Source organism: Anabrus simplex, chromosome 6 (genome assembly GCF_040414725.1).
Source record: "Anabrus simplex isolate iqAnaSimp1 chromosome 6, ASM4041472v1, whole genome shotgun sequence".
NCBI lineage: Eukaryota > Metazoa > Arthropoda > Insecta > Orthoptera > Tettigoniidae > Anabrus > Anabrus simplex.
This window is the reverse complement of record NC_090270.1, coordinates 52,493,272-52,520,488: the sequence shown is the minus strand read 5'-3', so window position 1 is coordinate 52,520,488 and position 27,217 is coordinate 52,493,272. Positions and strand designations below refer to the sequence as shown.

The 27,217-nt window shown below is 37.4% G+C and overlaps 1 protein-coding gene across 4 annotated transcripts in view; it reads right to left on the bottom strand.

Annotated features, from left to right (window-relative positions):
- The window catches only part of Arp8 (Actin-related protein 8), a 99,157-nt gene that overhangs the window by 24,260 nt on the left and 47,680 nt on the right, over window positions 1–27,217 (bottom strand). For 3 of the 4 annotated variants that reach the window (XM_067149737.2, XM_067149739.2, XM_068228206.1), the window contains 5 exons: window positions 15,621–15,731; window positions 15,383–15,499; window positions 15,143–15,295; window positions 2,710–2,784; window positions 2,458–2,604 (listed from right to left, as the gene is read on the bottom strand). In XM_067149737.2, coding sequence (XP_067005838.2) covers window positions 2,458–2,604; window positions 2,710–2,784; window positions 15,143–15,295; window positions 15,383–15,499; window positions 15,621–15,731 — 603 coding nt within the window. The remainder of the gene's footprint in view (window positions 1–2,457; window positions 2,605–2,709; window positions 2,785–15,142; window positions 15,296–15,382; window positions 15,500–15,620; window positions 15,732–27,217) is intronic. The other variant, XM_067149738.2, reaches the window with a different exon arrangement.

The following is a 27,217-nucleotide window of genomic DNA, read 5'->3' as shown; positions in this document are numbered from 1 at the left end:
ATTATCACATAATCTGTTAAATTTTTATTTGGCTGAAGATGGCCAGTAAGTGGCTGAAACTAGTCCCAAGACTTATGTAATATCATTTATTTGATACATTGTATTGAAAAAGTCAATTTATTCTTATAATACACGTTTCTTTAGTTCCACCTAGTTAATCACCTTGCAATTATGCATATTTATAATTTAAGAACTCACCATAAATGTCCAAAATGCAATCGTGATTCAGTTCTCTAGTACTCTGAATATTAATATTTTTCCAGAATATGGAAAAATGAGTTGAAAATGTCATGATTATTAATTCGATAATTCTGAACACGCATTCCGAGTTCATCTGTTAGCAGCACAGACGTTCAAGAATATTCATGAATGTTCTTCCAGTGCAAATTACTACTAATTCTGTCTTTATATCAGAAAATTAATGCAGCTAATAATTTGTACACACATTTGGACGTTCAGAAATCAATACATAAGTGCAGTTTATCAGTTATGATTACTACGAAGCAAAAATCAAATGGAACGCTTCTTCTCAGAATCAAATTCAAATTTACTTAACAAGCTTATGGTGAAATTCACTTTGACGAACGAACTTGACGCTCAATACTACTTCAGAAAACAAGAAATCTTACTAACATTGAGAATGAGCCGCCTGTTACTGACTCTTATATACAGGATGTCTGAGAAGTACCTGTACCCCTATGTTAAAACTATTCATCCTCCCAGGGGATCTGTACGTGCACCATCGTGCCTTACACAGAGTTCTATCCATCTCCAAGTTCTCACTAACATATTGCGGAGCATATCAGGAGTTATGTTTTGAAAGGTTTCCTCCACACTTTGGCACAATTCTTCATTAGTCGTATAGTGATGCTGAGCCACACGGGACTTGATTACTCCCCATAAAGAGTTGTCTGGCATATTAAGGTCCGGGCTTTGTGGTGACCATTTCAATGGGCCTGGAGATGTTGGTAAGCCACGCCCAATCCAGTGACCTCGAAATTGTTCGTCAAGGAACTTGTGCACCTGAATAGCAAAATGTGCTGGAGCCCCGTCCTACTGAACCACACATGGTCCATGATTTCCTTGTCTTGGAGCTGAGGTATTAACCAAGTTTGTAACATGAGCAAATAAGAATTTCCATTCACATACCCTTCAACATAATATGGTACGAACGGATGATGTGATGACATTCCGGCCCATACCATAACATGAGGCGGGTTCCTTTCAAACTCATTCACATGCATCGGTATAAACCCTTTCATTTTCAAATGTCTTTTAATGTGGTCATGCATTGTTGACAGCAGTACTTGAAGTTCAGCTGCTCTTTTGCGAATGGACTTAATTGGAGACTGCTCAATTGATTGAGCGATGGCGGAACACGTTTCTTCTCGCGTTTCCTTACGTCTACTACACGGCCTGTCTTTGACACTGCCTGAAGCAAAAGCATGTTTCTCCTAATCAAGCAGAGTAGCTTTATGAGGTGGGGACTTGCCAAAGTGATCTCTAAATGCCCTCATTATCTCTGTCCTTGTTTGCCCTGTCTGTGGTCGTTTGTGCAATGACACACGCCACTAATCGCTCCTCAACAGTGTAACTGTGTCTGCTCAGATCGCCCAGCCATGGCTTCACAAGTGAAATAAGACTGACAACAATGCTTTTTGAGAGCTTCAAAGCAGGGACACCAATCCCAATACAACAACTATTTAATTCCCCAATTATACAAACTCAATTGTCCATGTCGTAACAAAATAATAATATGAAACTAGGGATATGGGGACTTCTCAGACATCATCCTGTAGTAGCGGTTGTCAAAGGGTATTGCTTTCGCAGATACGTTACTCATACTTTTTTGGTGCAATAACTTAGCTTGTAGAGAGAATTCAATAATTTCCGGCTGTTATCACAATTGATTTTCAGCTTCTTATCTCAGAAATGACGGCCAGTATATAGCATCCGACTGCATGTTGTGCATAACTAACTAGTGGAGAATTCTGAAAACTACTGCCTTAGTAACTGGAATTATGAAGAAGTGCCTGGATCTAAAATTCATTTTCCTGGCATTGAAAGACATTTTTTGAAGAAAACAGCTGTCTATTATACTATTCACATGTTTATGTAAAAATATTTGTTCAGTCATCTCTTTTCTCTTGAACAGTGATGTTGTAGTTAAACTCATTCAGAAGTTGTTTCTGAATTTTTTCACACTGATTTTGGTATGATTTATAACAGAGATCATATTACTAAGGCATCTTCAATTTTTGACCATACAAGGGAATTAGATAATAAACTGAGAACTCTTGACATTACTAAAATACCTCGTGCTTTACTTATCAGTGTATATGCAGTAATTTATGAGAACGCTTCTAAATTAATATTTAGTTTCAACAATCTACTTTTAACTTAACCAACATAAGTCATAATATAAGTTGTAACATGCCACATAGTTAAAATTCTTACACTGGTTTCTCTAAGATAATTTTCATCATGAGGATCTTCTGGTTCACCCAGGGATCTCTTCTGGATATGAACAGCTTTAGGACCGGTTACTCCAAAAAGTTCAGGCTGAAATAAGCTCAGTGGAGCAACTATGCATTCATCTCCAACCTGGAGAAGAGAAGGAGCACCATCTTTGGATAAGTACACCATCATATTTGATAATAGTACTATTATCTTTCATTGCATAGCAGAGAACACAATAGCAAACATTACCTGCATGATGTATTTTTGGGATGGAATTTTTGGTTGACGAACCACAAAAGTCTTTTCTTGGGATCCACATATATCCTTTAAAAACAAAATTTCCTTCATTAAATAGTATACAAACAGCAAATCATAGAAGACAAAGAGACAGTAAACACACCACACAAAAATACGAGTATAATAAAACTGTCGACTTCCCCAATTTTAAGCAAGCCTGAGCTTTATAAGATGCGCAACTTGGTATTAACGAACAAAACCTGGGTGCCCAACTTCCTCCCCATTCCCATCATGCTTGCTTCTACAATGTGTCCTCTGATGAGTATTGTACTGCCTAAAACTAGCCCTCGAAAATTGCTGTTATTGTCATTTCTCACTCACCACAACACATGGAGGGGTTTGAAAATATATTTCCTTTAACGTTTGAATAGAATAGATTATTTTATCATCTACAGGATAAATCAATTACAGATGATGCAATAGAAAAAATAAATAGCTAACTGCAAGAAGAGGAAATTTACAGATACATTACAAATTTACAAATACGAACAAATATACATTTTCACAGATTTTCTACAGATATGATATAGTACATATTACAGACTATTCACATAATAGTTTACATATAGTTCAGCATAAACAAAAATGTTTTGCACTGCTCCATTAATTATTACGCTAATTTGCATTATTTTAGTTCCATTCTCAAATTATACAGTACTTTGCAGGCTTATCCATTGTGCCTTGCCTAGATGGATTTTGAGTGTTTGGTCTTGTGGCCATTGACAAGGCCCTGTCCTGATGAGAAATATCACTTGTCTATAGCCACAAGAGTTTTCCAAGTGTGTGTGTGTGTGTCCATTTACTGCCAGCTATACATCATCTTCTAGTGTAATGATGTCCTTTTTTATCCTGTTAACAAAGCTAAATCCTCATTTACAGAGTATTGTTGTTATTCCAATGCATGCAACTCTGTAAAACACCTTCTTTGGCTCACCTAAGCGCTCAGGAAACTAGTGTAGAGTTTTTAATAGTTTGCCTAATCCCTTTGAAGATATCTGCCCTTCTTTAACCCTATTCTTTGGCTGAAGTCATTCTGATAACAAAACAATCCTCATTTATTTCACCATCAAAACAACAACAAAAAAAAGAAAGGCATGAATTTCCTCACTACCACAAAATGCTGTTAGGGTATTGTCACGGCAGGCACAAGAAATCCAGAGCATGGCATTTGGTACATACTTCATTCTCAACTGTATCACTGGTCAACAAAATTGAAGTTTTTTCCTGTTAAAAGAGAAATAATGGATGATTCTTATCAGCTCTTTTGTGCTGATTTTAAATCATGTTACAGAACTTTACCAGCACCCAGGGATTTTGAGCAATCACATGAGAAACATTTCTCTATCTGTACATTATAAGACAGTAAAACCTTGTTAAGACATTTCTGCAGGGGACAAGGAAAAATAATGTGTTAAAGGAGAAAACATACTGTTGAATACCCGTATAAAAACTATCCAACAGGGATATGGAAACACCAGATACGACGTTTTCCAATATGACAGCATTTTACGTCGTGTATCTGCGGGCACAGTGAAAACTGTATCCACCGTTTTTAAAGATGAGTGGAGAATATTAAAAGGTGTGAAAAACATGAGAAAACAAATATGTAAACCTTTTCCACTGGGATTATAAAATAACAACAGTGCACTGAAAGGTGTAAAAACACCAGACAACAAATATGAAAACATTTGCACGGGGAACCCAAAAATATATCAAAGTATTATTGCAGATCACACTCTTTCTAAAATAAATGGTGGTACAAGACTTTTAATTTGGACTAGTGGGTTACTGGGTTATTTTCTGGTCATACTCTCAGACAATGAATTGGAGGTTACACTTGACACAAAACTTCGATTAGACCAAATCGAATGAACGAATCGAAACTCGAAGGTGTGAGTTTCAACATTCACGGTACCTCTGTGCACTTAAAGATGCGGGTGCCAGTCCACTTTCTGATAGATATTAATCCTGTCTTCATTAGTAAGGAATTTCACAACCTTTTCGGAATCCATAACTAGGCTGTCACAAGACAAATATGCATTACACCAGTCAACTTCACACAATTATGTTCCTAATCCTGATGTGGGCTATCAGGCGACAAATATTCGCTACACTTCACTGTAATTATTATTTATAAGTTTGATTTTCCGTATTAATTGGATTCAATGTATAGACAAGAAAAGTGTTCCACCGATCAATACTTATTTATTGTAAATGGATTTTACACTAGTACCGGTTTCGGCCTTTCATGACCATCATCAGCTAGTATATAATTATATTACAGCCATTACACAAAATCGCAAAGATGTTATGTTAGATCATCCAGATGTCTAATGGGGAATAGAAATTCATGATTTTTTTAGGCCTTACAGTTTGCCTGGTAAGCTTTAACATCTAGAGAAATGAATTTTATTTTATGGGTACGTATTAAACTTTGATTAAACCAAATAATAAGTGAAGTATTCCACGTTTTCAATAGAAATTAAATAGTGTAATGGGACTAGTTTCGACCTATTTAAAAGTCATCTTCAGCCATATTGCATGTAGAACAAAGTATTTGTTTAAGGAAATCAATGTCTTTTCCTAATTTTGCGATTTTTAAGCTTTATGGTTTGCCTGGTAAGCTTTATCATCTAGAGAAATTCATTTCATTTTATGAGTGCATATTGAACTTTGATTAAACCAAATATTAAGTGAGTTATTCCACCTTTTCAATACCAATTAAATAGTGTAAAGGGACGAGTTTCGACCTATTTAAAGATCATCATAATATCGCGCATAGAATAAAGTATTTGTTTAAGGAAATCAAAATCTTTTCCTAATTTCGTGATTTTAGGCTTTATGGTTTGCCTGGTAAGCTTTATCATCTAGAGAAATGAATTTCATGTTATGGGTCCATATTGAACTTTGATTAAACCAAATAATAAGCGAGTTATTCCACCTTTTCAATATAAATTAAATACTGTAATACTTTGTTCTGAGAGCCTCCGTGGCTCAGGCAACAGCGCATCGGCACTGCTGGGTTCCGTTGTTCAAATTCCGGTCACTCCATGTGAGATTTGTGCTGGACAAAGTGGAGGCGGGACAGGTTTTTCTCCGGGTACTCCGGTTTTCCCTGTCATCTTTCATTCCAGCAACACTTTCCAATATAATTTCATTTCATTAATCATTGCCCCACAGGAGAGCGACAGGCCTCGGCAGCTGGCACAATTCCCATTCTCGCCGCTAGAAGGGGGCTTCGTTCATTCCATTCCTGACCCGGTCAAATGATTGGAAACAGGCTGTGGATTTTCATTTTCAATACTTTGTTCTACATGCGATATGGCTGAAGATGACCTTTTGTCGAAACTAGTCTCATTAAACTATTTAATTTGTATTGAAAAGGTGGAATAACTCACTTATTAATTGGTTTAATCAAAGTTCAATATGGACCTATAAAATTAAATTCATTTCTCTAGATGATAAAGCTTAGCAGGCAAACCGTAAGGCCTAAAAAATCATGAAATTAGGAAAAGACATTGATTTCCTTAAACAAATAATTTGTTCTACACGCGATATGGCTGAAGATGACCTTTAAACAGGTCGAAACTAGTCGCACTACACTATTTAACCTTTTAAGTGCTGAGTTACCAGTTGACTGTTTGGTACCTCAGTGCCGAGTTTTTTCATTCGTATGTAAAAAAATTGTAGAAGCCTCAATTTTTAACTTATCAGTGGGGTGAATAGCTTAAAATGTTTATAAATGTTGGTTGTTTATAAATCTAAATGCAAATGGAAAATCCTACACTTATGTTCAATATTATGTTGAGAGGAAACAAAATTACACTTATGTGCCCACGTGTGCATTATCTTTATACTTAGTAAAGAGCCCAAAATAATAATATTTCCTTAAATCTGTAGGCAACTAATACATGTAACTTCTTAGAGGTATAAAAGTTGATATTTTAAAATACTTTCCAAACCTGGAATGTGGTGATAGTTAAATGTTTTCTACTGGTTGTTTGTGATGCCGATTTGTTCAACTATCTGCACCAACTCTACTGGCACAAAAGTTTCTAAAAAATCAATGATTTTCGGGTTGTCATCAAACACTACTTGGCCCTCAGAGCCTGTCACAGTTACCTGAAACTCTGTTGAAGAAAAGTAATCCATCTGCCACGAAATTAGCAATAAAATAGCTTTTGTACTCACCGTGTTTTTCTTCTTTTGTTTAGAAGGAGGCTCTGTATCTCTCTCACATACAATATTTTCGGCACTCTCTCTATCAGTCTCACTTTCAAAATTGCTTAACAATTCCTTAAAATGATTATCTCTATCATCACTTTCCGCTGTGGTTAATAACTGAAAGATTCTGTGATCCGAAATAACATCGCTACAAGAGCAACTAAATTGTTGTTCCGACATGTTTGTTTACATCACAGATGAACTCCACAGACGTCTACAAAAAGCTCTGCAAGTTACTTCCCGAAGCTATAATCTCTGATCAGTTAGTTCTACATAATGCCCAACAGATGGCAGAACATGTCAGAGATCAAATTCGCACTCAAAAGTGAATCGGGAAACTCAAAAAAATTAAAATTCTCATGCGCCGTCTATAGATGGGCGTAGCACTGGTGGACCAGCCGCGTCAGCCCGTCTATAGGCGGGCGTAGCACTCATCGGATTAATTTGTATTGAAAAGGTGGAATAACTCACTTAATATATGGTTTAATCAAAGTTCATTACAGACCCATAAAATGAAATTCATTTCTGTAGATGATAAAGCGTACCAGGCAAACCATAAAGCCTAAAATTCGCAAAATTAGGAAAAGACATTGATTTCCTTAAACAAATATTTTGTTCTACAGGCGATATGGCTGAAATTGACTTTTAAATAGGTCGAAACTAGTCCCAATACACTATTTAATATGTACTGAAAACTAGGAATAACTCGCTGATTATTTGGTTTAAGCAAAGTTCAATACGGACCCATAAAATGAAATTCATTTCCCTAGATGATAAAGCTTACCAGGCAAACCATAACAATCGTGAAATTAGGAAAAGACATTGATTTCCTTAAACGAATAATTGTTCTACACGCGATATGGCTGAAGATGACCTTTAAATAGGTCAAAACTAATCCCATTACACTATTTAATTTGCATAGAAAAGGTGGAATAACTGACTTATTATTTGGTTTAATCAAAGTTCAATACAGACCCATAAAATGAAATTCATTTCTGTAAGCACTTCACTGTACTACTCAACACAAAAAATAAATTTATAATTTCTGAATGGAATGCGAAATACAAGCACAAACAGACTCACTGTTATTCAGCAATTTTGCCGCTAACTGGCAAGCATAACTGAACATTCTTGAGGCTAACGGCCTGCTCCCTGAAGTTGCAACTTATCCTGTGAAGTTCAGAAATTCCAGGTCTTTTCCCGTTATCATGCACCTGCGGCGAGGGCTTTTTATTACCTGAGTTAGAAATTGTGTTTCTTTCACAAGGAATGAGAAATAACATTTCCAGGGCTAGGAAAAATGTGATTGTACTAAGTGGTATGTATGTATGTATGTATGTATGTATGTATGTATGTATGTTGGGTATTCAGCCCGAAGGCTGGTTTGATCCTCCACAGCTATGCCAACAGCTGTCATAGAAGGCCTAAGCATCACTGAAGAGGCGTACTAGGGAAATGAGGAGTGAGGTAGTTTCCCGTTGCTTTCCTCACCGAGCCAGAAGTTGCTCATATATCAATCTGCCAAGCCCGCTGAAATGCATGCATCAACCGACCCTATGAGTGATATTTTCATACCATTCATAACAGGGACTGGCTGCATAAGGAATGGTATTACTAGCATCGTTCATACCTCGGTCACTTTCATACTGTCAAAGCCAAGGATGAGACTGAGACAGGTCAATGAAAGTAACAAATTTATTCTAGCCCATGCCAGAAGACATAGTGCACCGTAAACACTACATCTCGCCAGCAAGTGGTAATACTATATAGAAATAATATGAGTCACCACCTTATCAATACACTATTTTATTTACTACCAAACTGGTAAATAGGGTCAATACCGGTTTCGACCCCTAAGGGGTCATCCTCAGTTGACACATACAAAATATCTACAAAAACATCGCATATAATAGTTAATGTAATTATTAAATTAATGTAGTAATGGTCCACCTTTCAATACTATAATATGTAATATTCTAAATTACATTAATTAGGGACTAGTTTCGGCCTGGGCTGGCCATCTTCAGCCTTAATGTAAAACACCTAATAACTAAACAAATGTACATGCACACAATTGACATAAAAACAAATGAAAACAAATATATACAAAGTGACATTAAAAACTGGGATGGAATATGAATAAATTTGAGAATGAACTAGGTTCTAACATCTTGAGTATGTTCATCATTGAGAATAATTTCAAGTATTAAGTATTAATTTATATACACAGAACTGTTAGTTCTAATACTGCTGATCATTTCAATAGGAACTGGTAAATGTTGATCCTGTAGTTTGTCATCAAATCTATATGTGTGGTGTTAGCTATATGTAATCCATTGGACACTGCTGTAAATAACCACTAGCTGACAGGGAACTGTTAGATGTTGTTTCATCTTCAATCAAAATAATAAATGAGATGCTCTCATGGTGCTTGTTAAATCTTGCTGAAATGTTGTTGGACATTGTCAGGACAGCACATGAAGATGTGGTTAACACAGATCATTGTGTCTGGTATAAAATTTTTGCGATTCATTGCGGTGCCCATGAAGTTAACCTGATAAATTAGATAAAATTAAATTAATGAATTGAATGAGAGAATGTGTTAGTTAGATGGCATAGGTTATATGAGACTTACCTCTCAATACAGCATGAGGTGTGTGGTCCATTGTTGAGTGTGCTTCAGACTAACTGTTGTGAAATTCAAATGAAAAGGAAGGAGAGGGGAGGGGAAGGTGAGAAGGAGAGGGGGTTGGGGAAGGGGGTGGGGGAGGGGGGTTAGGGCTGAAGGATGTGGGAAAAAGGATGGTTGTTGAGGAAATGTGCTGTGAATATTATGAAAAACTGAATTATGACTTGTTGGTTTGACATTGCTGAAAATGGGAATTAGAAGGTCAAAAAGGATATTTGGTTTTTCTGAAATTTCATTAAGATTATGATTTGGGTTGAAATATTGATCTAAATGTATGAAGCAGCTTTCGGTAATGTTAAGGAGGGGTCCTTTACTGATGATTTTGAGAATTTCCATATCTTGTTTTATGTCTGTGAATTTGTGCTTATAGTCATGCATATGCTGTCCTACAGCTGAAAATTTATTGTATTTCAGGGCATTGACGTGTTCTGAGTACCTTATCTTAAAATTTCTCCCGGTCTGTCCGACGTAAGAAGAATTACAGCTGTTGCAAGTGATCCTGTATACTCCTGATTTTGAATAACTATTGAACTTGTTTATGGATGTGGCATTATGTAAGATTTGTGCATTCCTATTCTTTGTTTTGAAAGCTACTTTTACATCGTGCTTTTTAAAGGTGACTTGGTAGATTTGTTCGGTGAAGGTAAAGATAGAAAGAGAGGAGTTGTTTTTCTTATCTTTTTTCAAGGTGGTAGAAGGGCGGTATTTATATTTATTGATTATTTTTTTTATAAAGAACCTGCTGTATCCATTGGATTTAGCTATATGACGAATAGTGTTCAACTCATTTTTGAGGTCTCTTTTAGACATTAGAACATTGAAGGCTCGGTATACCATGCTGTTGTATGCTGCTCGTTTGTGAATTTGGGGGTGTGAAGAATCTTGACGGATTGTGGTGACTGTTTGGGTGGGTTTTCTGAAAATCTTATATCTTAAGTAACTTGGGTGTCTGGTAATAGTTAAGGTCTAGAAAATTTATTTTCTGTTCAATTTCGGATTCAAGTGTGAATTTTATATGTGGGTCAATGTTATTTAGATTAATGAGAGTGGTAGCTGCATTTGTAATGCTCTCATCCATAATTACTATGGTGTCGTCTACGAATCTTGCCCAGAAAAGGATGTTGTTAAAGTTATTATTACCATCAATTTTGGTGTGTTCTAAAAAATCCAGGTAGATCTCAGCTAAGATACCCGAGGCTGGTGATCCCATAGCCAATCCTTCTTGTTGATAAATAACATTATCGAAAGTGAAATAGTTGGTGCTAATAACTAACTTTAGCATAGACATGAAATCCTGTATTTCTAGTATACTTAATCCGCTGTATTTGCTTAAATTGTTTTGAATGATGGGGTATATTTTGGAGGTTTGTATGCTAGGATACATGTTTACAATATCGAATGAGTGGAGAGAATGATTGGATTGAATGTTAAATTTTTTCAATTTATCGATTAGTTCTTTAGTGTTTTTGACGGATTTGTTCGATAAGAAATGATAGTTTCTTCTTAAAAATCTTTGAATGAATTGCGATGCCTTGTATAAGGGACTTGGTCTATAGTTAATGATCGGGCGAATGGGGACGCCGGTTTTGTGTATTTTGGGGAGGGCTTTGGCGGTGGGTAAACCTGGGTTCATATTAATTAATTTAGTTTTTTCTTGATCTGTTAAAAGATATGAAGTATTCTTAAGAGTCTGCTTAAGTTGATGTTGGATTCTTGCAGTAGGGTCTTTCATTATTGTAGAGAATGAGCTATCTTTAAAAAATTGATTTGTTTTGCTTACATATTCGTTCTTGTCCATTATGACGGTAGTGTTGCCTTTATCTGCTTTCGTAATTATGAGATTATTATCATTGATTTTCTTTTTTAGAGCACGTATTTGCTTTTGTGCGATGATAGAATCTTTGTAGCTATTGTTGCCATGAGTAAGGGGTGAATTATGGGAGTTACTGTTATCTGGGTTGAGAACGGAGTTTAATTTTCTTTTTACTTCAAATCTTACTTCGTCTTGTTTATCTGCTGGTAATTTACTAATGGCTAATTCTGCTTCTACTGTTGTAGTGATGGCTGTGTTCAGAGTGTTAAAATTAGGCCAATTGTGTTTAGGGCCCTTGGCTAAAATGGAATTTTCGTCTTCAGTCAGTGGTACTTTGGACAAATTTATGATCGGAGGGTGAAATTGGTTGGGCATGTTAGGCCTGGTGTTTTCGTTGGTTTCCCCCACCCCCTCTCCTTCTCACCTTCCCCTCCCCTCTCCTTCCTTTTCATTTGAATTTCACAACAGTTAGTCTGAAGCACACTCAACAATGGACCACACACCTCATGCTGTATTGAGAGGTAAGTCTCATATAACCTATGCCATCTAACTAACACATTCTCTCATTCAATTCATTAATTTAATTTTATCTAATTTATCAGGTTAACTTCATGGGCACCGCAATGAATCGCAAAAATTTTATACCAGACACAATGATCTGTGTTAACCACATCTTCATGTGCTGTCCTGACAATGTCCAACAACATTTCAGCAAGATTTAACAAGCACCATGAGAGCATCTCATTTATTATTTTGATTGAAGATGAAACAACATCTAACAGTTCCCCGTCAGCTAGTGGTTATTTACAGCAGTGTCCAATGGATTACATATAGCTAACACCACACATATAGATTTGATGACAAACTACAGGATCAACATTTACCAGTTCCTATTGAAATGATCAGCAGTATTAGAACTAACAGTTCTGTGTATATAAATTAATACTTAATACTTGAAATTATTCTCAATGATGAACATACTCAAGATGTTAGAACCTAGTTCATTTTCAAATTAATTATATTCCATCCCAGTTTTTAATGTCACTTTCTATATGTTTGTTTTCATTTGTTTTTATGTCCATTGTGTGCATGTACATTTGTTTAGTTATTAGGTGTTTTACATTAAGGCTGAAGATGGCCAGCCCAGGCCGAAACTAGTCCCTAATTAATGTAATTTAGAATATTACATATTATAGTATTGAAAGGTGGACCATTACTACATTAATTTAATAATAAAGTAAACTCGTGTCCTCATCCCGAGGTGGTGCAGCTCTTTTCAGGCACACCCCCATTGGAGGTGAGCTGCACGTACCATTTCAACCACATACCAGCCCTCCTGCCATTCTTAAATTTCTGGCAGTGCCGGGAATCGAACCCGGGCCCCCGAGGACGGCAGCTAATAACACTAACCGTTACGCTACGGAGGCGGACAATTTAATAATTACATTGTACTTGCAATTCAATATGGATCAGAACCATGAAGTTTATAACCTATGATATAATAGTTAATGTTTAAAATTCATATGTCATTAAAATGCTGGTAAGTACATCTTAGTTTGGATATGCGTATATTATGGGATTTATAAGTTTGCATTATTTGAGCTATTATATAGGTCTTCTGTTCCCTTGTATACAGTGTCAAAAGTATTATATTGAATGTAATTCATCCATTTGACAAAATGCTAGTGAATTGACTATTAAGTATGTACATTTACTGAGAGGTACATGCTATTCTACTTTACAATTTATATTACAACATGAAGTAAAATTATTGCATTTGCACACATATGATGATATTAAGTCCAATGTAGGGTCTTAAAGATATACTGTTTGGATTTTCAGTATCCTGATTACATTTCATGTAGTGGTTTATAAGGTTTACTTATTCACTTATTTAGTACAGTTAAACACATAGAAGGACCTTGTTGATTTGAATTCTTATGATTAAAATATTAGTATATGATACCTTGTTGACGTGGATCCTTAATACTAATGTATAAGTTTGTAGCACCTTCTATTCTTGTTTTTTGTCTTAAAATAGAGTTGTGCCTTGACACTGTTTATTTTGTTAGGTGCAGGCATATAAAAGTCTTGTTAAAATGAACCCTTAGGGCTAAAATACCGGTATGAGATACCTGTTAAAATACTTTAGATTAAAAGTACTGATATGTGGTGCTATGTGCATATTCTTGAAACATAAATGAGTTTAACATAGTTTGATAACAGTACTGTAGGTTATTATGATTAGTTGTTGTAGTTTAATGGATGGTCCATTAGAAACATATAAATGTTTACTTGAATAGGACCGAATACATGTTCATGCTGTATGTATAAGTATGCTGCAGGCATATAAAAGTCTTGTTAAAATGAACCCTTAGGGCTAAAATACTGGTATGAGATACCTGTTACAATACTTTAGATTAAAAGTACTGATATGTGGTGCTATGTGCATAATCTTGAAACATAAATGATTACATTTCATGTGTCAAGGCACAACTCTATTTTAAGACAAAAAACAAGAATAGAAGGTGCTACAAACTTATACATTAGTATTAAGGATCCACGTCAACAAGGTATCATATACCAATATTTTAATCATAAGAATTCAAATCAACAAGGTCCTTCTATGTATTTAACTGTACTAAATAAGTGAATAAGTAAACCTTATAAACCACTACATGAAATGTAATTAGGATACTGAAAATCCAAACAGTATATCTTTAAGACCCTACATTGGACTTAATATCATCATATGTGTGCAAATGCAATAATTTTACTTCATGTTGTAATATAAATTGTAAAGTAGAATAGCATGTACCTCTCAGTAAATGTACATACTTAATAGTCAATTCACTAGCATTTTGTCAAATGGATGAATTACATTCAATATAATACTTTTGACACTGTATACAAGGGAACAGAAGACCTATATAATAGCTCAAATAATGCAAACTTATAAATCCCATACTATACGCATATCCAAACTAAGATGTACTTACCAGCATTTTAATGACATATGAATTTTAAACATTAACTATTATATGCGATGTTTTTGTAGATATTTTGTATGTGTCAACTGAGGATGACCCCTTAGGGGTCGAAACCGGTATCAACCCTATTTACCAGTTTGGTAGTAAATAAAATAGTGTATTGATAAGGTGGTGACTCATATTATTTCTATATAGTGATACCAATCAATACGGATATGAAGCTTATAAATAATAATAGCAAGTGGTAATAGCAAAAATTCGTGATGCGACAAGCGAGGTATTTTGATATAGATTTAATACAATGAGAATCGGGATGTTGAACTTACGACGTGCTAAGTGGGAAAACGTGTTAATGAGGAACACACCAACAGGGTTTCACTGTACCATGATATCTTGCCCGAAATTACATTTACGTTCTTAAAATATATGTGAAATAGACTTTTGGCTGTACTGCACTTGAGGAACATCTCTTTTCAGTGTCCAACAGTAGTCTGCCAACATATATCCTGGTAGCACCTTTCTATTTCAACAATGTCCTCGTTGAAACATTCCCTGTGTTCGTTACTCGCAATGCCTAGGTTTTCTGGGAAGAAATTAAGAACCTGAAAACTGTCTGACTTTGTTACAGCAAATAATTTGAAGAGGATTTAAATGACAAATGAAACTTACCAAGTTGACATGGCAAAAGTTTTCCTTGAGCTCACGAAGCAACATTGCATCCAATTTAAAATTTGGATCACAATTTTTGTAAGGAAATGCACATTTTTGTAACAACCAGTGGAATGTCTGAGTGATATCTCCTCCTCCATAATCCATACGAACCTACATAACAGAAACAAACAACTGAAAATTAGAGTACCGATATTAAAAAAAAATTGGAAAAGAACCATCAAATTTCAATTTCTATACCCTGGTGTTCCTATGTGAAATACCATCCTCTACACATGAAACTGATGTCTTCTGATCACCTATATCAACTACACAAGCATAACCAAGACCAGCTCCAAATGTGGCTGCTACATGGTCCTGAAAAAATAAATTTAAATTTAGTAGCAGGTTGTAATACTAGATCTTTGCAAACAAATATATCAGCTTCCCTATGGGAATAAGTATCTTTATCATAAGAGCATATGATGGAAATGTTTACCTGAATGAGAAAGCAACCACCAAATCCAATCTTACAAAGCAGTAATGTTGTGAGTTCCTTAAGATAACTTCTGTTATAAATATCAGGGATGACAAGAACTGCTCGATAATGCTATAATAAAAAGAAAATTGCATAAAATGAATTTCATTGCAAAGCCAGTTATTGCCAATAGTATACAGTAGAGTCTCGATTATCCGACGTAAACGGGACCTGGAATACGTCGGATCACCGAAAATGTCGGATAATACAGAATAACTTCGAAAATGAACTGAAACAAAGAGGAAGGCTAAAATAATGACATGTTTTACGATGCTCTACTTAATGAATTACCAATTCAATTGTACAGTACATGCAATATTAAACGAAAACATTCCAGATGTCTTACGAAAAGAAACTTTTCTCCACAGATATTAAGCTACCTAATACCGTACCGTTTCTGCCACTGATCACGCCACCCAGCACTGGCAGGAAAATTAGGGTCCCCTTCATTAAACTACTTCTGGAAATACACAGCCTTTTCCTGCAGAATGGTGCCAGATATTGGCAGGCCCTTTTCCCGGTGTTCAGATACCAAAGAAATACTTTTTCGTACTGACATTTTTCATTGTTTTTCTGTGCTCTGGTAGAGCACAACTTTTCAATTTCTTCCCTCTGTTCTTTCCAGTCTCCCACTGTAACACGTCCAACACCATAATCTGAAGCCACATTTGGAAGAATTTCCCCTTTGTCCAGTCTCTTTAATGCACTCAATTTGTGTTCCATAGAAACAATCACTTTCTTCCATTTACTCGCCATACTCACAGAGGATATGAAAACCATAACATCCGCACCCAACCAATACTACAATGACTGAAGACTCACTGCACCTGTCCTTGAGAAAAACTCAGTCCTACCGCCAGCGTTCAGGCCAGTGCTTGTCCCATGGTCGCACCCTCCACAGCGGGTGTGCCTGAATTTAGTCTCCACCAGAAGTTGAAATTAAGTCTAACAGTGTCGGATAACACGGAATGTTGGATAAGCGAAGGTCGGATGAGCGAGACTCTACTGTACTTTTTAAAGGTACAATTAAAGGTTCCACCTTTACAACACTAATAAATTAATGTTTAATTAGGGTGACATTAACAAATGTCAGGACATGTTTCGTCCTTTCTTTTGGACATCAGCCGAAAATACTTGTAAGATAAGTAAAATAAATAAGGTCACAAATACACATTAAAATAAGATCTTGGTTACTGAATACGTCAAGTTAAAATACACAATAATCTTCGAAGACTGTTCTTAAAATGGTGGAGCTCAATTGCTTTTTTGTTCTGTTGAAATGAAGATAAAATTGTTGAACACACGTGATAGTTCAATTAAAAAGTTTGATGATTGAGTTCTTCTTATGTCGGCATGATGATGTGTTGCTGATATTTCTTAGTTAAGAGGTTATAAGGCAAGCGAAATATTTGACTGTAAGCGCATACCAGGAGAAAGGTTGTGCCGTAGTTGAATATTCGTCCTCGTCTGCCCCAGAAAGGTGAGGCGAGCCTCTTAACTAAGAATTATCAACAAAACATCACGATGCCAACATAAGAACAAGTCGATCATCAAACTTTTAATGGAACTATTACGCGTGTTCAATTTTATCTTCATTTCAAGAGAACAAAAAAGAAATAGAGCTCCAGCATTTTAAGAACATTCTTAGAATTGAATCATGTATTTTAACTTGACATATTCGGTAACCCAAATCGTATTTTAATGTGTATTTGTGACCTTGTCTATTTTACTTATCTTACAAGTATTTTCAGCTGATGATGTCCAAAAGCAGGGGCAAAACATACCCCAACACTTGTTAAAAAAAAAAACCAAACCAAACCCCATGGCACTACAGCCCTTGAAGGGCCTTGGCCTACCAAGCGACCGCTGCTCAGCCCGAAGGCCTGCAGATTACGAGGTGTCATGTGGTCAGCACGACGATTCCTCTCGGCCGTCATTCTTGGCTTTCTAGACCGGGGCCGCCATCTCACCGTCAGATAGCTCCTCAATTCTAATCATGTAGGCTGAGTGGACCTCGAACCATCCCTCAGGTCCAGGTAAAAATCCCTGACCTGGCCGGGAATCGAACCCGGGGCCTCCGGGTAAGAGGCAGGCACGCTACCCCTACACCACGGGGCCGGCAACACTTGTTAATGTCACCCTAATTAAACATAACTTTTAGTATTGTAAAGGTGGAGCCTTTGATTCTACCTTTAGAAAGTATAAAAAGAAAAGTCTATTAGGTTAGAGCAAAATTCTTAAAAGTAACACCCAGGGTGTTTAGGAGATAAGTAAAAATATTTTTCTGCTGGTTAATGGCAGGCCCCTGAATATATATGACATCAAAATAATGTCGTATTTAAAAAAAAGTTGAAAATTTGATGTTTGTAGCTCAGGTGGTATTTAATGATGCTCGACTTAGGGCTTTGCTGACATACATATATACATACATACATAATCATTATAGACTGTTACGCCTTCCAGCGTTCAGTCTGCAAGCCTCTGAGAATTTACTAAACGTCGCCACAATCCTCGATTTGCAACTAGTGTTGTGGCCTCATTTAGTTCTATAGCTCTTATCTTTAAATCTTTAGAAACAGAGTCTAACCATCGTCGTCTTGGTCTCCCTCTACTTCTCTTACCCTCCATAGCAGAGTCCATTATTCTCCTAGGTAACCTATCCTCCTCCACTCGCCTCACATGACCCCACCACCGAAGCCGGTTTATCCGTACAGCTTCATCCATCGAGTTCATTCCTAAATTAGCCTTTATCTCCTCATTCCGAGTACCCTCCTGCCATTGTTCTCACCTGTTTGTACCCGCAATCATTCTTGCTACTTTCATGTCTGTTACTTCTAACTTATGACTAAGATATCCTGAGTCCACCCAGCTTTCGCTCTTGTAAAGCAAAGTTGGTCTGAAAACAGATCGATGTAATGATAGTTTCGTCTGGGAGCTGACTTCCTTCTTACAGAATACTGCTGATCGCAACTGCGAGCTCTCTGCATTAGCTTTACTACACCTAGATTCAATCTCACTTACTATATTACCATCCTGGGAGAACACACAACCTAAATACTTGAAATTATCGACCTGTTCTAGCTTTGTATCACCAATCTGACATTCAATTCTGTTGAATTTCTTACCTACTGACATCAGTTTAGTCTTCGAGAGGCTAATTTTCATACCATACTCATTGCACCTATTTTCAAGTTCCAAGATATTAGACTGCATGCTTTCGGCACAGTCTGCCATTAAGACTAAGTTGTCAGCATAGGCCAAAGTGCTTACTACATTTCCACCTAACTGAATCCCTCCCTTCCATTTTATACCTTTCAGAAGATGATCCATGTAAACTACGAACAGCAAAGGTGAAAGATTACAGCCTTGCCTAACCCCTGTAAGTACCTTGAACCAAGAACTCATTCTATCATCAATTCTCACTGAAGCCCAATAGTCAACATAAATGCCTTTGATTGATTTTAATAATCTACCTTTAATTCCATAGTCCCCCAGTATCCCTTTCAGACCGTGTACGCACAATTGTGCGGGTTCGTATTTTATTTATGTCTGAGCTTATTTGACGTTTTCTTGGCGCTAGACCGGACTGCAGTGCTTATGCAGGACACGTAGCATGTACTTCAGCTGTTTTTATTTAGTACTTGACCACCAGGGGGCAGGAAGAAGAGTTTAAAAATACAGTTCTTTAGCAATATGGCAGGAAGCAGTAATGCCTAAAGTAAGTATTTATTGCATTAATATTAATCTAGAAGCTTTACTGAATATCAGAATATAATCAATGAAGTGTGTAGATTGTGTAGCAAACGTAGATTGTGAACTTACAACATCGTACGTAATACCATGTGGTTTTGAATGTGGATATGCACATATGTGCGGGCTAGGTTTCCTTACAGGCAATGCATGCAGGAGTGCTGGGTGCTGTCAGAAAAAGGACTGTGAAAGCAAAACTCTTACTCTACATGAGAAATGTAATGTATAAGATTTTAATTGTTTAAAATCGTTCCACACTGTAAAATAGAACATTTGATCATGTACATGTGCATATTCACATGTAATGAGTTGAATATTTTTATTATTTTATTTTTTGCAAGTAGTGAATGAAGTCCTGACACGCACAATTGTGTGGGTTCTGTTTTTCAGCCGATAGTTCTTATTTTGTAAAATAAACTGTAAAAACATGTATTTGAGAGCATTTTAGTAAGTTTTTGACATTTTGACACCTCCAGATTTATTTCAGGTCTGACGACAAGCTACTGCTGCCAAAAGGGCAGTAATAGCAAAACTCCTCCTCAATGTAGAAAATGTAACGTTTACTTGTGTTTGAATGAAGATTTAATTGTTTTCAATTATTCCCCTCTGTAAAATAGAACATTTGATCATGTACATATGTATATTCACATGCATTGAGGTATTTTTTTTTTTTTTTTTGTAAGTAGTGAAGTAAGTCCTGACACGCACAATTGTGCGGGTGTTTTTTTCACATGTTAATTTTTATTTTGTAAAATAAACTAAAAATATATGTATTTACGAGCATTTTAGTCAGTTTTTGACGCACAAACAAAAATTCACACCGCCAGTTTTCTTTCAGGTCTGAAAGGGGTATAGTGAATATCTTTTCCCTCGGTACCCCGTCATATGCTTTCTCTTTTTTTTTTTTTTTTTGCTAGTTGCTTTACGTCGCACCGACACAGATTGGTCTTATGACGACGATGGGACAGGAAAGGGCTAGGAGTGGGAACGAAGCGGCTGTGGCCTTGATTAAGGTACAGCCCCAGCACTTGCCTGGTGTGAAAATGGGAAACGACGGAAAACCAAATATGCTTTCTCTAGATCTACGAAACATAAACACAACTGCCTATTCCTCTCGTAGCATTTTTCAATTACCTGCACATACTGAAAATCTGATCCTGACAGCCTCTCTGTGGTCTGAAACCACACTGGTTTTCATCCAACTTCCTCTCAATGACGAATCAAAATCAAATCAAAATCTCTTTATTTGCAAATGAGGTGTCTACCTCGGTGGCAAATGGTACACTAAAATACATTATTGTCAAGCACTAAATATTAACAAGAGAAGAAAATTTTCCTATAATACAATATTATACAATTTACGCTAACAATGTTTTCTATTAAACACACAGCTCATCCTTAATAAATTTATATTGTTTACAAAATTCTACTTATAATATCTCCTGTACTACTTACAAATATAGTCAACTGATATACAGTATGTGGAATTACTTCAAATGATACTATACAACTCGTATAAGATTCAATATTTACATTGCATTTATTTATTTATTTACTTTTTTTTTTTTTTTTTACCCGTTCTGGATCCTAAGTAGCATAACGACCTGCTGCGTCTTAACCAGAGCCCCTTTTGCCACCACTTTTCAGAGTTCCTGAAGGGCCTTCACAGCTACCGTAGCGGTCCCAGGGCCCTCGAAGTCCCCACTGTACTTCACCCCTACAGGCAGTCCGCTACTTTGGCTGTCCGAACTCCTTTCTTTTTTTTTTTTTTTTTTTTTGCTAGGGGCTTTACGTCGCACCGACACAGATAGGTCTTATGGCAACGATGGGATAGGAAAGGCCTAGGAGTTGGAAGGAAGCGGCCGTGGCCTTAATTAAGGTACAGCCCCAGCATTTGCCTGGTGTGAAAATGGGAAACCACGGAAAACCATCTTCAGGGCTGCCGATAGTGGGATTCAAACCTACTATCTCCCGGATGCAAGCTCACAGCTGCGCGCCTCTACGCGCACAGCCAACTCGCCCGGTCCAAACTCCTTAGACCAGGGGATGGAATTAATTTATTCACACACATAACCTGCACTGGTCGAATGCCCTCTAACACTTCATTTATTTTCTCTGTTGCTGTTTATTCTCTTCTTGAATATCTGTACAGATTTTGGAAAAGGATCAAACACTACCCCTGGTAAACTGTTCCACTCCTTCACACCCTTCCCAATGAATGAAAATTTACCCCAATTGCTTCTGCTAAAATTCCTTCTAATTTTATATTTGTGGTCAGTCCTGCCGATATAATTATTTTCCAACTGAAGCCTCTCACGGATATCTCCCCATGCTTTTTCTCTTGTATAGGCTCTATATAATCCTGTAAGTCTAGTTTTCTCCCTTCTCTTACTTAAAGTTTCCCACCCAAGTTCCTTTAACATTTCTGATACACTACTCTTTTTCCTGAAATCCCCTGTTACAAATCTTGCTGCTTTCCTCTGTACACTATCTATTTCTTTTATGAGGTATTCTTGGTGAGGATCCCAAACACTGTTTGCATATTCCAATAATGGACGAACCATACTCAAGTAACTTTTTTCTTTTAATTCTTTGTTGCATCCTTTAAGTAGCCTCATTATGACATGTAACGATCTGTATGCTTTCCCAACAATGTCATCAATATGACCCTTCCAGTGCAAATTACTTTCAAATCTCACACCTAAGTATTTGCACTTGCCATCTTTTGGGATAACTACCTCATCCAAAGTATATTCAAATTCAGTTTTAAAGCTCCTGTTTGTAAAAGTTGTAACAGTTGATTTGCCTCCATTAACCTTCATATTATTTTCTTCAACCCATTGTTGGATACTTTCAAGGTCCCTTTGTAATTCTGAACAATCCTCAATGTTGTTTATTTCCCTATAAACAATTATGTCCTCTGCATACAATCTCATTTTTGATGTTATATTGTTCCCTAAATCATTTGCGTATATTAAGAAAAGTAATGGACCGATTATACTACCCTGTGCAATTCCCTTCCAAACTTTCTCTTCCTGAGATACATTATTTCCTACTTTGACTTTCTGAACCCTTAAATTTAGAAATGTTTTTATCCAACGTGTAACCCTTACGTCCAATCCTATTCTCTCCAATTTCTTTAATAATATTCCATGTTCCACTCTATCAAAGGCTTTGGAAAGATCTATGGCTATGCAATCTAACTGACCTCCTGAATCCAACTGATCTCATATGTCCTGCTGAAATCCCACCAGTTGTGCCTCACAAGAAAATTTCTTTCTAAATCCATACTGGCTCCTCATGAACCAATTTTTATCATCACATATCCCTCTGATGTACTTTGATATTAAACTCTCCAGTATTTTACAAACTATACTGGTCAGGCTGATTGGTCTGTAGTTCTCTGGTTTCCTTTTATCACCCTTTCCTTTATAAATTGGTATTATTATAGATTCCTTCCATTCCTTTGGTATTACACTATTATTTATAACATAGTCAAAGAGAAATTTTAAATAAGGCACTATGTACCCATTGTCTTTAATACCTCCCCAGTAATTTGATCACTTCCTGCTGCTTTTCCTTGCTGAAGCAGTTGGATTTCTCTGAAAATATCTTCGTTTGTGAATGAGAAGCTTCTTGTTTCCCTCTGTCTCTCTCCCTCTCTATCTTCTGTTTTGGTTTCCAACTCTTGACAATCATCTACTGAATCTCTAAATTCCCTACTAAATAGGTTTGCTTTTTCAGTATCTGTTAAATAGTGTTCACCCCCTTCTCCCACCATTGTAGGAATTTGGATTCCTTTTCCTTTTTGATTCCTGATATATGAATACAGCTTTTTCCATTTCCCTTTGTGGTCATTACCCTCTTGAAGTATGCCATTCATATAATTCTCTTTTGCTTCCTTTTTCGCTCTATTCAGTTCCCTCATTAGCTGTTTTCTAGTTTCTCTACTCTCCCTACCTTCTTTGATTTTCCTGTTTACTATTCTACATTTTCTTTTTAATTTTCTTATTTCCCTTGTATAATAAACAGGGTCTGAGGTCATTTTACCCTTCTTAACAGGTACAAATCTCTTCTCTCCTTCCCAAATGATTCCTTTAAATTTAGCCCAAAGTGTATCCACGTTACTCCCTTCACTTATCCAACAACTGAATTGTGATTTAAGGTAAGTCCCAAATTCATCTACTTTAGTTTTTCTGTACAATTTCTTGTCTTGTGTAACCCTCTTATTAAGCCTTTTTGATACGAGTCCTACATCCATTATTACAGCCTTATGGTCTCCTATTCCTTCAATTACCTCAGTTTTATCAACAATTTCCCATGGTTTAACCAAGAATACATCTAGTAAGTTATTGAGACGAGTCGGTTCTTGTACTACTTGTGTAAATCCTCCCTCCCAAATCGCACCCTCCCTTCCAAGGTGACAGTGAATACTTTGCCTGGTATAATAATCAATGAGATACCTCGATAGTTGCTGCAATCCTTCCTGTTCCCTTGCTTATACATAGGTGCAATTACTGCTTTTGTCCAATCTGAAGGTACCTTACCAACACTCCATACTAATTTTACTACTCTATGAAGCCATTTTATCCCTGCCTTCCCATTATACTTCACCATTTCAGGTCTAATTTCATCTATTCCTGCTGCATTATGATATTGGAGTTAATTTACCATCTTTTCCACTTCCTCAAGCATAATTTCACCAACATCATTTTCCTCCCCCCATGAGCTTGGCTGTTTGCAACACCACCAGGATGATTTCCTTTTACACTGAGATGATGTTCAAAATATTCCCTCCACCTCTCCAGTGATTCCCTGGGATCTATTATGAGTTCACCTGAATTACTCAAAACACTGTTCATTTGCTTTTTCCCCTCCCTTCCTAAGATTCTTTATTACTGCCCAGAAAGGTTTCCCTGCTGCTTGACCTAGCCTTTCCAGGTTATTACCAAAATCTTCCCATGACTTCTTTTTGGATTCAACAACTATTTGTTCCACTCTGTTTCTTTCATCTACGTACAAATCCCTGTCTGCCTCGGCCCTTGTTTGGAGCCATTTCTGATAAGCCTTCTTTTTACGTTTACAGGCTGCTCTCACTTCATCATTCCACCAAGATGTTCACTTTTTCCCATCTTTACACACAGTTGTTCCTAGGCATTCCCTTGCTGTTTCTACTACAGCATCCCTGTATGCCACCCATTCACTTTCTATATCCTGAACCTGCTTATTGTCTACTGTTCGAAACTTCTCACTAATCATATCCATGTACTTCTGTCTAATTTCCTCGTCCTGGAGATTTTCTACCCTTATTCATTTGCAGACAGATTTCACTTTCTCTACCCTAGGCCTAGAGATACTTAGTTCACTACAGATCAGATAGTGGTCTGTATCATCGAAAAATCTGCGAAAAACTTGTACATTCCTAACAGATTTCCTGAATTCAAAGTCTGTTAAGATATAGTCTATTATGGATCTGGTACCCCTAGCCTCCCATGTGTAGCGGTGAATAGCCTTATGCTTGAAGAATGTATTCGTAACAGCTAAACCCGTACCAGCACAGAAGTCCAGCAAACACTTCCCATTCCCATTAGCTTCCATATCTTCCCCACATTTGCCAATCACCCTTTCGTAGCCTTCAGTTCTATTTCCAACTCTCACATTGAAATCGCCCATTAGCACTATTCTATCCTTGCTGTTGACCCTGACCACGATGTCACTCAATGCTTCATAAAACTTGTCAACTTCATCCTCATCTGCACCCTCACATGGTGAATACACGGAGACAATTCTAGTCCTAATTCCTCCAACTGACAAATCTACCCAAATCATTCGCTCATTTACGTGCCTAACAGAAACTATGTTGCCTGCAATGGTATTCCTGATACCCCAGACTCTGCCCTTCCCTTTCTAACACCTGTCAAATACACTTTATAATCTCCTATCTCTTCCTCATTATCTCCCCTTACCCGAATATCACTTACTCCTAGCACATCCAGATGCATCCTCTTTGCTGACTCAGCCAGTTCTACTTTCTTCCATAAGCCCCATTAATATTGATAGCTCCCCATCGAATTACAGTACAATATTTTTCCAGTGTGAAAACATTCGCTTCTTGTATGCAGAATGCTTCCATACAACTTGCACATGCATACTTCCTGAAGTCGCAGTAAAGTGATGCACTTACAAGGGAACATCCACATTGGTGAAGTCGCCGATCGCAATGAAACTTAGCAAACACATTGAGGTACATGTAAAAACAATGCCAGCATCAATTTTAGGCGCCAACATTCATTAGCGCGTTAACTAAGGGGCCTAACAGTTGCGGCATTTCAAGTTCCGCGCGAACAGCGATGAATTCCTCTTGACCAATGCTTAGCCGGAACACTGCTTTGTGCCACACCTCTGCTCCTCCTCCCCTCCTGGTTCAGCACCACTCGTTTCCCTCCCCATGCGCTGCCGCCTGCTTAGCTGTCGAACAGAACCTGTGCTACACTGCGTACGCTATCAGCCTTCCTCATAGCTCTCCCTTGGAATTTCCACATTGTATAGGCAGTTTACATTTTATGAAATATTTATGAAAATGTTTGCGACGCGTCCTTAAGGGCAATGTCACTGAGCGCGTCAAAAATTATTTTTCATCTTCAAGCAAAGCACGGAAGTCACGGTGAAGAAGGTCCGCTGAACTTTCGGGAGCTGCAGCTTTATGACGCGATTGAGGGCGAGTGTTAAACAGTAAACTATTGTCAAATAGGTTTTGACGCTCACGGGGAGATGTCACACTGCGGACATAGGCCGTAATAACGTAGATTGAAGCGTGGTCTTTTGCGCTGCATGTGAAATTGTAGGTTTATGATATGTTGATACCGATAACTCTGTCCGACTCGCTGGCTGAACGGTCAGCGTACTGGCCTTCGGTTCAGAGGGTCCCGGGTTCGATTCCCGGCTGGGTCGGGGATTGTAACCTTAAGTGTTGATTCCTACGGCACGGGGGCTGGGTGTATGTGTCGTCTTCATCATCATTTCATCCTCATCACGACGCGCAGGTCGCCTACGGGTGTCAAATAGAAGGACCTGCACTTGGCAAGCTGAACCCGTCCTGGGATATCCCGGCACTAAAAGCTATACGACATTTCATTTCATTACCGATAACACTCTCGTTGTTTTGAAACGAACAGTTGTGTTCTCCATTGTTCCTGTCAATACATATACACATAAAAACATATATTTTAGTTATTTGTTTTATTTCTCCTCGCAAGCGCGAGGAGAAGGGAGGGGAACGTGCCGGGGAGAACCACTTGGAGGGTAAAAGGCGGTGTAGAGGGTGTGTCTCCCGACGGGAAGTGTGTGTTCCGGCTTAGCATTCGCCAGCAGGTATTTATCGCTGATCGCGTGGAACTTGAAATGTCGCAACTTTTAGGCCCCTTAGTTAACGCGCTAATGAATGTTGGCGCCTAAAATTGATGCTGGCATTGTTTTTACATGTACCTCAATGTGTTTGCTAAGTTTCATCGCGATCGGCGACTTCACCATTGTGGATGTTCCCTTGTTAGAATCGCTTCTTACACGTTATGCATGCATCCTAGGCTTACTTGAAGCTGCAATGAAGTTATGCACCTATGAAATGTTTCACAAATTATGCATGCATATTGCCTGAAGCATGGTAAAGTGGGTGGTATAAGCTGAGGTGCAAACAAAGCTACTACCCACTTCACAAACAATGCAATCTACTTCAAGTTCCTCCCTTGGACAAACCGTTCGCTAAACTGAAATAAATAAAAAAATTATGAACTGCGGACAGTCATCCCTAC